Genomic DNA, 11,556 nt, shown 5'->3' on the forward strand with positions numbered 1-11,556 from the left:
CGGGCTGGGGGGCGCAGCTGCGCAGGCGCTCTTAGAACCCACTGCTTCACCTTGTGAGCGAACTTTTCCACGGTCGGGAATCAGAGACCTCACAGTCAGCCCCAGATGGTCTGGCTTAATAATACTCTTCTGAGCACAACTTGGGGCGTATAACTGTGGTGGCCCAGCAAGTATTGAGCACTTCCCAGATGCTAATCTGTTTCTATTTGTCCTCCCAAGCACCCTCAGAATAGAGTGTGTTAATTCTTAACCCCATTGACAGAACCGCGAAGGAGAAACCAGCCCAAGATCTAACAATATTAACACGCTAATCAGTGGATCCCAAGGGAGATCTCTTTAATCCCTGGGTCAGGGGTTTTCATCACTGTCCACCTATACAACTGGTTTAGCACCAAGGCCCCACTTGAGAGTGATCAAATCTCATTATCTCTCCCTCTTCAGGGAATCTAGCCCACTGCCGGCCAGCCACTCAGTAGGTCACTGGTTTGTGGAATTAATGGGTTAAGGTAGTTCTGGTTCCTATAATTTGGAAATGCAGCATATTGATTGAGATATAATTTACATAGCTAAAACTCGCCCATTAAAAGTATATAATTCTGTGGGTTTTAGTATATTCACAATGCCACTATATAGTGCTGATATTATTGTAATCTAATTGTCAGCATTTTTCTCATCCCAAAAGTAAACGCCCTATTCATTAGCAGCCAATTCCCCATCCCCCCATTTGCCTAGCCCCTGGCAACTACTAATATGCTTGCTTTCTCTGCATTTGCATCTTCTAGATATTTCATGTAAGTTGAATTACTCAGTATTTGTCCTTTTATGACGGCATCTTTCACAGCTTCATGTTTTCAAGGTTCATCTGTGTCGTAGACAGTTGGTACTTCGTTCCTTTTTATAATATTCTGCTATATGGGTAGAAGGTGTTTTGTTCATCCATTCATCGGTTGATGGACGTTTGAGTTGTTTCCATTTTTTGATGCTATGAACAATTGAGTACAAGTTTTGTGTGAACATATGTTTTCATTTCTCTTGGATAGAAACTTAGAAATGAAATTGCTGGGTCATATGGTAACTCTATGTTTAACATTTTGAGGAACTGCAAACAGTTTTACACAGAAGTTGCACAATTTTACATTTCTACCAGCAATATATGAGGGTTCCAGTTTTTTCAAATCCTCACCAACACCAATTATTATTATTATTATTGTCTTTTTGCCTTTTCTAGGGCTGCTCTCGAGGCACATGGAGGTTCCCAGGCCAGGGGTCCAATCGGAGCGGCAGCAGCTAGCCCATGCCAGAGCCACAGCAATGTGGGATCCGAGCCGCGTCAGCGACGCACACCACAGCCCAATGCAACGCCAGATCCCCAACCCATCTTAATAGATGTGAAGTAGTATCTTATGGTGACTTTTCTTATTTTTTTTATTTTTTGGCCATTCCTGCAGCATGTGGAAGTTCCTGAGCCAAGGACTGAACCTGAACCACAGCAGTGACAATGCCAACTCCTTAACCTGCTATGTCACAAGGGAACTCCTTCATTATAGTTTTTATTTGCATTTCCCTAATAATGTTGAATATCCTGTGCTTATTGGCCATTTGTATATCTTTTTTGGAGAAATGTCTACCCAAATACTTTGTTGTTTTGTTTTGTTTTGTTTTTTTGTTTTTGTTTTTTTTGCTTTTTAGTGCCACACTTGCGACATATGGAGGTTCCCAGGCTTGGGGTCCAATCAGAGCTGCATTTGTGACCTACACCACAGCTCACGGCAACGCCTGATCCTTAACCCACTGAACGAGGCCAGGGATCGAACTAGCAACCTCATGGTTCCTAGTTGGATTCGTTTCCGCTGCACCACAACAGGAACTCCTACTTCAGTCATTTTTTAAATTGGGTTGTCTTTTTACTGTTGAGTTGTAAGAGTTTTTATTTAGTCTGGATATTAGCTCCTTATCTTTTGTGTGTGTGTGTGTGTGTGACAAAATTTCGATACAATTTTTAAACACTTTTTAATGATTTTTATTTTTTCCATTATAGTTGGTTTACAGTGTTCTGTCAATTTTCTACTGTACAGCAAAGTGACCCAGTCACACATACATATATACGTTCTTTTTCTCACATTATCCTCCATGATGCTCCATCACAACTGACTAGATATAGTTCCCAGTGCTATACAGCAGGATCTCATTGCTTATCCACTCCAAATGCAATAGTTTGCATCTATTAACCCCAAGCTCCCCAACCACCCCACTTTATCCCCCTGCCCCTTGGCAACTACAAGTCTGTTCTCCAAGTCCATAGTTTTCTTTTCTGGGGAAAGGTTCATTTGTGCCGTATATTAGATTCCAGATATAAGTGAAATCATATGGTATTTGTCTTTCTCCTTCTTACTTCATTTAGTATGAAAGTCTCTAGTTTCATCCATGTTGCTGTAAATGGCATTATTTTGTTATTTTTTATGGCTGAGTAGTATTCCATTTTGTATATATGCCTCATCTTCTTAATCCATTCATCTGCTGATGGACATTTGGGTTGTTTCCATGTCTTGGCTATTGTGAATAGTGCTGCAATGAACATGTGGATGCATGTGTCTTTTTCAAGGGAAGTTTTGTCCGGATATATGCCCAAGAGTGGGATTGGTGGATCATATGGTAGTTCCATATTTAGTTTTCTGAGATACTTCCATACTGTTTTCCATAGTGGTGGTAACAATTTACATTCCCACCAACAGAGTAGGAAGTTTCCTTTTCTCCACTCCCCTCCAGCATTTGTTATTTGTGAGCTTATTAATGATGGTCCTTCTGACTGGTGTGAGGTGGTACCTCATAGTAATTTTTATTTGCATTTCTCTAAGAATCAGGGATGTTGAACATTTTTTCATGTGCTTGTTGGCCATCTGTACATCTTCCTTGGAGAAAGGAAGATGTACAGATCTTTTGCCCATTTTTCATTTGGGTTGTTGGCTTTTTTGCTGTTGAATTGTATAAATTGTTTGTATATCTTAGAGATTAAGCCCTGGTCAGTTGCATCGTTTGAAACTATTTTCTCTCTTTCTGTAGATTGTCTTTTTTTTTTTTATGGTTTCCTTTGCTGTGCAGAAGCTTGTCAGTTTGATCAGGTCCCATTGGTTTATTTTTGCTTTTATTTCTATTGCCAGCCCCTTGTCTTGTATATGATTTTCTCCCATTCTGTGGGTTGTCTTTCACATTCTTGGTAGTGTCTCTTGATAAGCTAAAGTTTTTTGTTTTAATGAGATGTAATTTATCTGTTTTTTCTTTGGTTGTGCTTTTGATGTCATTTTGGAAATCGCTGCCTAATACATAAACTTGAGTCTTGAGCATCCTTTATATATCCTGCTCACAAGTCCTCTGTCAGATTTGCAATTGGTAAACATTTTCCTCCTAGTCTAGGCTTATATTTCCATCCTCTTAACAGTGTCTTTAGGGGAGTTGCCCTTGTGGCTCAGTGGTAATGAACCCGACTAGTATCCATGAGGATGGGGGGTCAATCCCTGTCCTCACTCAGTGGGTTAAGGATCCAGTGTTGCCACGAGCTGCAGTGTAGGTGGCAGACGTGGCTTGGATCCCAAGTTGCTGGTGCTGTGGCTGTGGTGTAGGCTCATGGGTGCAACCCTTAGCCTGGGAACTTCCATATGACATGGGTGAGGCCCTAAAAAAAGTGTCTTTAAAATAGAAAAAAATTAATTTTTTCCAATTTATTGATTGTGATCCTTCCAAAAACACTCTTGTGGACATCAGTCATTCTTTTTGACTGACCTACATTAAAATACCTTTACTATTATTAGAAAAATTTTCCAAAACTGGGGAATAAGACAAAAGAGGAGCCATATGTCCATTTATTATTATTATTATTATTAATTATTATTTTGTCTTTTTGTCTTTTTAGGGCCGCACCCGCGGCTTACGGAGGTTCCCAGGCTAGGGGTCCAATCGGAGCTGCAGCCGCTGGCCTACGCCAGAGCCACAGCAACGCAGGATCCAAGCCATGGCTGTGACCTACACCACAGCTCATGGCAATGCCAGGTCCTTAGCCCACTGAGCGAGGCCAGGGATCGAACCCGCAACCTCATGGTTCCTAGTCAGATTCGTTAACCGAATAAAACAAATATCCAAGCGTCTATAGTGGTATAAACAAGTCAAGGAGATGAACCAGGGAGGACTCCTGGGATTTTGATGAAACAACTGAGTGGTTTTATTTTTTTCCTCAATTTCCGGACACCACAATGTGGCTTACACCCCGCCCCCAACAACTTAGTCAAACCCCTAGCAAAGTTCCCAGTGACCTCGTGTCCTCAAGCCTAGTGTATCTCTTCAGCCTTTATCTTATTTGATCTCTCTGTGACTTTTGATGGTGCCAATCATTTCCTCCTTTTTTTTTTTTTTTTTTTTTTTTTTGTCTTTTTGCTATTTCTTTGTGCTGCTTCTGTGGCATATGTAGGTTCCCAGGCTAGGGGTCCAATCAGAGCTGTAGCCGCTGGCCTCCGCCAGAGCCACAGCAACACGGGATCCGAGCCGAGTCTGCAACCTACACCACAGCTCACGGCAACGCCGGATCGTTAACCCACTGAGCAAGGGCAGGGACCGAACCCGAAACCTCATGGTTCCTAGTCGGATTCGTTAACCACTGCGCCACGACGGGAACTCCCATTTCCTCCTTTTTGAAAACCACTTTTCATCTTTGTTCCATGACCACATGTTTTTCTTGCTCATTTCTTTCCCTCTTGAGTGTATCTTCTAGCGTTTTAGACTAAATCATCTTCCCCTCCCTATTCCATTGATGGTTCTGTCTTACAGCTTATGGTTTTAGCAGCACAATATAGTGATGCTGCCCACATATATGTCTCTGGTTCCTTCCTTCAAGCTCCAGATCCAAATGTCCAGTGGCTGGCTGTACATCTTCACCTGAAAATTCCATAACACTTCCAACTCACCATGTCAATAACTGAATTTTTCATGTCACCCAAGCCCTGTAATCCTCTCTTAGTTTGGAGGATCAACATCTATCCAGTTGCCTAAACCAGACACCTGGAAGTTGTCTTCAACTCTTCCCTTTCCACTGTCCACAGATCCAGTCACCTCCTAAAGACTGAATTCGACCTCCTACAGATTCCTCCAATCCATCCATGTGTCTTCATCTCCACTCTCACTATTATCTTCGGCTATATCGTGTAGGATACAAGTGGGACGTTCTGGTGAAGATGTCCGTTGGGCTGTTGGACATTCAGATCTGAAGGAGAGTGGCATTAAATTGTAAGGAACCAAGTTTGGGGCTCCTGGAGGTGTGTCCATTAAAGAGCCAAGCAGGAAGATGATTCAGTCTCAGAAGTCACCGTAGGAGTCTGATATCCAAAACGTTATCAGGATAACACTGTCACAAACAGAGAGGGATAAAAAGTTTTCAAGAAGGAGGAAGTAGGAGTTCCCACTGTGGTACAACAGGATTGATGGCATCTCTGCAGTGCCAGGACAGTTTCCCTTAACCCAGCACAGTGGGTTAAAGGATCCAGCACTGCTGCAGCTGTGGCATAGGTAGGCTCGGATCTGATCTCTGGCCTGGGAACTTCATGCGCAATGGGGCAGCTAAAAAATTTTTTTAAGTAAAATAGAAGTAGTTGGCAGTATTGCACGCCATGATGGGATTAAGTCAAATGAAGGCTTCAAAGAATCCAGTAAGTTTAGCAATTTGAGGTCACTAGAATCTGTATTGGTTCTCTATTGCTGTTGTAACAAATACCATGTATTTAGCAGTTTAAAACCACAAAGTTACTCTTACAGTTTCTGTAGATCAGAAGTCCAGTATGGTGTAAGTAGATTCTATTCTCTTCTCGGGGTCCTACCAGGCTAAAGTCAAAATATGAGCTGGGGCTGCAGTTCTCATCCAGGGCCCAGGATCCTCTTCCAAACTCACTGATTGTTGGCTAAGTTCATTTTCTTCTCATGCTTTGCGCCTGGACCCCTCAAGCTTCAGGCCAGCAGTGGTGGTTGAGTCTTTCCCACGCTGTGAGTCTTACTTCTTCTTCCTTCCTCTTTGTTTTTAAGGCTCATGTGACTACACTGGACCCACATGGTAGTCAATCCATGTTAAGATCAACTGCAACCTTAATTACATCTGCAGAGTACCCTCTGCCATGTAATGTATCATAATTATAGGAGGAAACACCAGAGGGTAAAAGTCATGGGGGAAACATTTTACCTACTGTGGACTTTTCTAGAAGATTTTGAATAAATTATTGGAGTGAAAACCATATTGTGGAAGTTTGGGAAGTGAGGTCAAAGCGAGTGTAGACCTCTCTGTCAAGAAGCTTGAAAAAGGGAGTTCCCTGGTGGTCTAGTGGTTAGGACTTGGTGCTTTCAGTGCTGTGGTCCAGGTTCAGTTCCTGCTCTGGGAACTGAGATCCCACATCAGGCTGCTACTTGGTGCAGCCAAAACAAACAAACAAACAAAAAGCCTGAGGAATTCCCACTGTGGCTCAGGGGTAATGAGACCAACTAGTATCCATGAAGATGCAGGTTCGACCCCTGGCCTTGCTCAGTGGGTTAAGGATCTGGCATTGTTGTGGCTCTGGTATAGGCCAGCAGCTACAGCTCCAATTTGACCCTTAGCCTGGGAACTTCCATGTGCCATGGGTGTGGCCCTAAAAAGAAGAAGCATCTTAAATAAAAAGAGAAAATAGACAGCAATGACTTGAGAGGGTCTTGGGATTAAAGGTGGAATGTGGTTCATGACTGTCTCTTCTGCTGTGAATTGGGTTCTGTGAACCACCCAGAACACCCAGGTCTGATCTCATCCCTCAGCTCTTTTTTTTTTTTTTTGGCATTATTTCATTTTATTAGTTACAATTAAGGATATCTGCAAGCATACTGTTTCTGGAAGAAATTCTTTCTATTTATGCCTATATAATATAGACATCTGGTTGAAAAGGAAGTATGTTCAAACCACCTGTTGTTTTTTAAATGTAGACATCATATAGACAAACATACTTGATACTAGAATTTTCCCATTTTCATCAGTTTTGTAGCATAGCAGTTTATTTTTATTTTTTTATTACTCAATGAATTTATCACATTTGTAGCTGTATAATGATCATCACAATCCAATTTCACAGGATTTCCATCCCACAACCCACGCACATCCCCCACCCCCCAAACTGTCTCCTTCGGAGACCATAAGTTTTCCACATCCCTCAGCTCTTGACTTTTATCCAATGGCTGCCTTGACATTAAATAGATGCTCAGTGGGCATCTCAAACTTAACTCATTCCACACACGACTCTTGACTTCCCATTTCCAGACTGTTCCTCCATCGCCCATCAGCCACTCAACTGCTTCTTTAAGATCCCAGGAGTCATCTTTGATTCTCCTCTTCAATTAATCTACACACCCGTCCTCCAGACAGTTCCGTAAACTCCATCTCCATCCACTCTGTCCTGGTCCAAGCTTCCATCATCTCTCCCCTGGACCACTGCATCACCTCCTAAGTGGTCCCTCTGGTTCCATCTTGGATCACACAATCCATCCTCCACTCAGCAGCCTGTCTCTTTCTCACCCTTTAATGTACACCAGATGTTACATTTCCCCACCTACAGCCATGCAGTGGTGCCTTATCACACTTGGAATTAAACCCAAGTTCTTTATCATGGCCTTCTAAAGCCGTCTGTGACCTGGCCTTTACCCAGCTCACCACCACACTTTCCTTCTCTCATTTCACTCCAGCTACCATGACCTTCTTCCTGCTCGCTGCCGATAAAACCCCAAAAAACAAAAAACCTCATTTTTGCACTAGGGACCCCCCCACTTAGATCACTTTGTCCCCACAGCAAACTCCTTACCATCTTTTGGTCTCAACTTAAATGTCATCTTATCAGAGAGACTTCCGGATCACCTGACTTAGACATCTCACGCATCACTCTAGACCATCACTCTATTTGTGATCATTGCCTGATACATTCTTTTTTTTTCTTTTTGGTCTTTTTGCCATTTCTTAGGCCACTCCCGCGGCCTATGGAAGTTCCCAGGCTAGGGGTCCAATCGGAGCTGCAGCCGCTGGTCTACGCCAGAGCCACAGCAATGCCATATCTGAGCCGTATCTGCGACCTACACCCCAGCTCACGGCAACACTGGATCCTTAACCCACTGAGCGAGGCCAGGGACCGAACCCGCAACCTCATGGTTCCTAGTCAGATTCGTTAACCACTGAGCCACGATGGGAACTCCGCCTGACACATTCTTATTTATTAATGGTGTTTGTTGTCTGCCCCTTTGCCCACTAGAACACCAGCTTCCTGAAGGTGGAGGAATTTGTCTAACATTTTAGCTGCCACTTCTGAGACCCAAGAAGAGTGGTCGAAGCTGGCACTTAAAATACAAGTATGTGGTTTCCACAAATAACTCTGGAGCATGGATTCTGGCTCGAAGTCCTGAAGTTGCAAAGACACCATGGGAAATCCAATGACGCTGAAGGCCATGCAGAATGGAGAGGAAGCCTTTGATTCACTATGTTCATGGTGGTTATCAGGGCCGTCTCCGCACCCTGGCACAGGCATGCTTCAGAAATTTCCAGAGATAATACATTTTACAAATTTCAAGCCGGCTTTCCGCCTACACGTGCTACCATGACCCTCGCCAGAAATTCCCTGTGGGGCGCTGCACCTCAGCTCCTGAAAGTCACATGTTCCTCGGGGGTTGCACCTGTCAACCTGGGGCTTCAAGATCTCTTCTAGTCAAATCAACAAGTCCTTTCCAAGAAGAAATCACAAAGACATCTTCTCCTTCCTGTGTGTGCCTGTGTGTGTCTACACTGAGTCAGGCGTCTGCCCACCTTGAGGGTAACCTCAGCATTTCCTTCCAGCCTTGCTTTCACCCAGTCCTGGGTGGCAGTGTTTTCTGCAGAAAAGCTGATTAATGATTTTTTCATGGACCCATGGGCGGGACGTTGACGGTCCTTCCTTGCAACTGGCCCTTTATATATCTCCTGAAGACCATGGCAAGTACATCTGGCTTGAGAAGCCTTTGCTGGAGCAGCTTTGCCCTCACCCCACCATGGTCTCCCAAACAGGTACCAGCAGGTCCTGCTGCTGCCACTGCCGCTGCTGCCGTGGACTCTGGGGCACAATCCGGTCTCACCCGACAGAGAGGAAGACTGGGGAGGCTCAGCCCCGGGGCTGCTTGACTACGGCTTAAGTGCTTGAAGCTGGGCGGGCAGGGGTGTGCGGTCCAGGCGTCTCACAGTATCACTTTCTTTCTCCAGGATGTGCCAGGTTTGCCCTGTTCCTGATCTGCTGTTGGGGAACCTTGTTGTCCTCCCATATGGCACCCACCTCTGTGCCATCTCCAGAAGAACAAAAAGGCATAATCAAGGAATTACAGGCCTCAGTGAAGAAAGTTTTGAAAGACTACGTAAGTGCCCTTGTGATTTCTTTTCCAAATCATTTTCGTAAAATGCCTCCCCTTGGTCCCCAGGGGAAGCCTAATCTTTTGAGTCCTGGAGCGAGGGCTGTGGATACACCACAGAGGAATGGGAAGAGCTGGACAGACTAAAAGGGATCTTTATGAGGATGGGGTCAGAGGCAGAGGTTAGCCCAGACAGCCCAACAATTTCTTATGCCCTGCAAGATCTGCTTCGGTAGTGTTGTTCATCCCTAACCTATTTAGATGCAGTAACAGTAAGTGAGTTTTGCTCCTTAGCCCCTCCCCAAAACAGTAAATGCCAGCCTAAGCTGTAAATGTTAGCCCAGCAAATGCAGGATGTTAAAATCCTGATGTGAGTCACACAGAGTGTCTCTTACGGTAGAGAAGGGCGGTTAACCGATTAGGCATCTGATTGCATGCCCCTTTATTAAATTAGGACCCGGCTGGGTCTAGCAGGGGCTCTGCTGAGCCTGGCCCACTAGAGGGGAGAGGATGAGGCTGAACAAATATCAACACTTTTTCAGTTCCTCAGGGTTGTGGTCCAGACAGAAGGTCTTAGGCAGCTTTAACTAAACAAACAAATAGCACGTGGAAACGAATGGTACAACTGGTCTTGCTCTTCCCTTCCACCCTGACATTGAACCCTTAGCTTTGGCTTCTATGGACACAAAGCCAGAAATTGTCATCAGCCCAGGCAGATCAGGCTGATGAGACGCTCTAGTCCTCAAGAAGAGAGACGGGCGAGGGTGTGGTCCAGAGTCCAGAGTGTGTTCAGAGAAACTCCCTCTGGCATCTGGGAGGCCTTTCCCAACAAGTGTAGACCCCCCACTCCGGGAGCAGGGCTATCCTGGCTGGAACACAGAATCACAAAGAGCAAGGAACAGCATGGAAACCCGGGTGCTCTCCTCTCTCCACCGCTCGGAGCCCTTGAGCTGCAAAGAGAAGGTTCCAGAGGCTCTTGGGACCTTCGCCAGAGTGGGCAGTGGTTGTTAGCACAGGCTTGGGCGCTGCTGCCGGACGCGGGTTGCAGTTCCCACCTGTCACCTGGTCTTGGGCCAGCTGCACAACCCAACGGAGCCTTAGTTTCTTCTGGGAATGGGGATAATGATGACCACGGCCTTGCAGGCGTGTCGCACCGATCAGATGAGACGGCAACGGGAAAGCACCGCTCAGGACTTCACGGAGGAGGTGTTCAGACGGTAGCTGTTGGGATTTCTGTCTGTTTTGCCAAACTAACCCTCGCCTGTCGCTCCTCCTTGTTCCACAGGAAGAGAAAGAGAAAGGTGTGCAGGAACAGGAGCGGTTCCAGATACCGTGTCTCACTTTCAACCCCCAATCGCCACACAACATCGAGAGCTCAGCCATCCTGCCTTATCTCAGAGCCATCAAGCGTTCGTTCGATAACGACGATGACATAATTGACATCATAAACCATCTCCACAAACTCAAATTTCAGCAGGGGCCAGAAACAACAGTTCCTGTGCCTACAAATAGCTTTGAAGGTAAAAGCTTCACCTTGTCTATTTTAAAAGCATTTTCAAAGTGTCTGACATCTGACTTCAATTCCCACGATCCTCGGAGGGGCCAGTCTTGAGAGCTGAGATTGACCTGTCTGAGCTAACCTGAGAAAGATTTCAAGTTCCGTCATTGTTATTTGTCTTCTTATTTATTGAACATTGTTCTTCTGAAGACTTAAATCTTGTTGTACCCTTGGAAGGGCCGGAGGTGGCAGCTATGTTAATTTATTGATATTTATCATATTAAGATTGTTATTGATCCTTGGAGGAGCCCTTGGAAACTATTTAATAAATTATATTGAATTTTTCTCATAATCTGTTCTGGATTCTGTGCATGGGTGAAAACTGGTGACTGGAGATCCGGGTGGGGCAATGTTCTGGCTGAGGGAGTTTGGGGTGTGCAGTAGAAATAGATGCTACGTCCGTCCTTCAGGGCTATTTCTCCCCACCCATCAGGCTTAGTAGCTTAGTAGCAAACGATAATAATTCTAGCAGCAACAACCACTGACTGGACATTTTCTTGCTGGGCTCAGTAAGTACCACTCTTGTCCTCTTTTTATAGGTGGGGAAACTGAGGCAAGAAGTTATTTAGTCACTTGCCCAAGGCCAT

General features: G+C 44.8%; 1 protein-coding gene across 1 annotated transcript; it reads left to right on the forward strand.

The window, feature by feature from the left end:
- The first annotated feature begins 9,327 nt into the window (after positions 1–9,327).
- IL31 (interleukin 31) lies at positions 9,328–11,115 on the forward strand. The gene is made up of 2 exons (XM_084997475.1): positions 9,328–9,421; positions 10,701–11,115. Exons 1-2 carry the CDS (start codon positions 9,328–9,330, stop codon positions 11,021–11,023), a joined length of 417 nt encoding a protein of 138 aa, XP_084853601.1. The 3' UTR covers positions 11,024–11,115.
- Positions 11,116–11,556: the final 441 nt, after the last annotated feature.

The sequence above is a fragment of the Sus scrofa genome, chromosome 14 (genome assembly GCF_054392235.1).
Source record: "Sus scrofa isolate SSC_HxYL_T2T_F1_AM1 chromosome 14, Sscrofa_HxYL_maternal_Yorkshire_Landrace_v2.0, whole genome shotgun sequence".
Taxonomy (NCBI): domain Eukaryota; kingdom Metazoa; phylum Chordata; class Mammalia; order Artiodactyla; family Suidae; genus Sus; species Sus scrofa.

Coding starts and splice junctions, on each gene's coding strand:
- IL31 (XM_084997475.1), top strand. CDS start 9,328: ATGGCACCCACCTCTGTGCCATCTCCAGAAGAACAAAAAGGCATAATC. Junction 9,422..10,700: donor AGTTTTGAAAGACTACGTAA/GTGCCCTTGTGA, acceptor TTCCACAGGAAG/AGAAAGAGAAAGGTGTGCAG.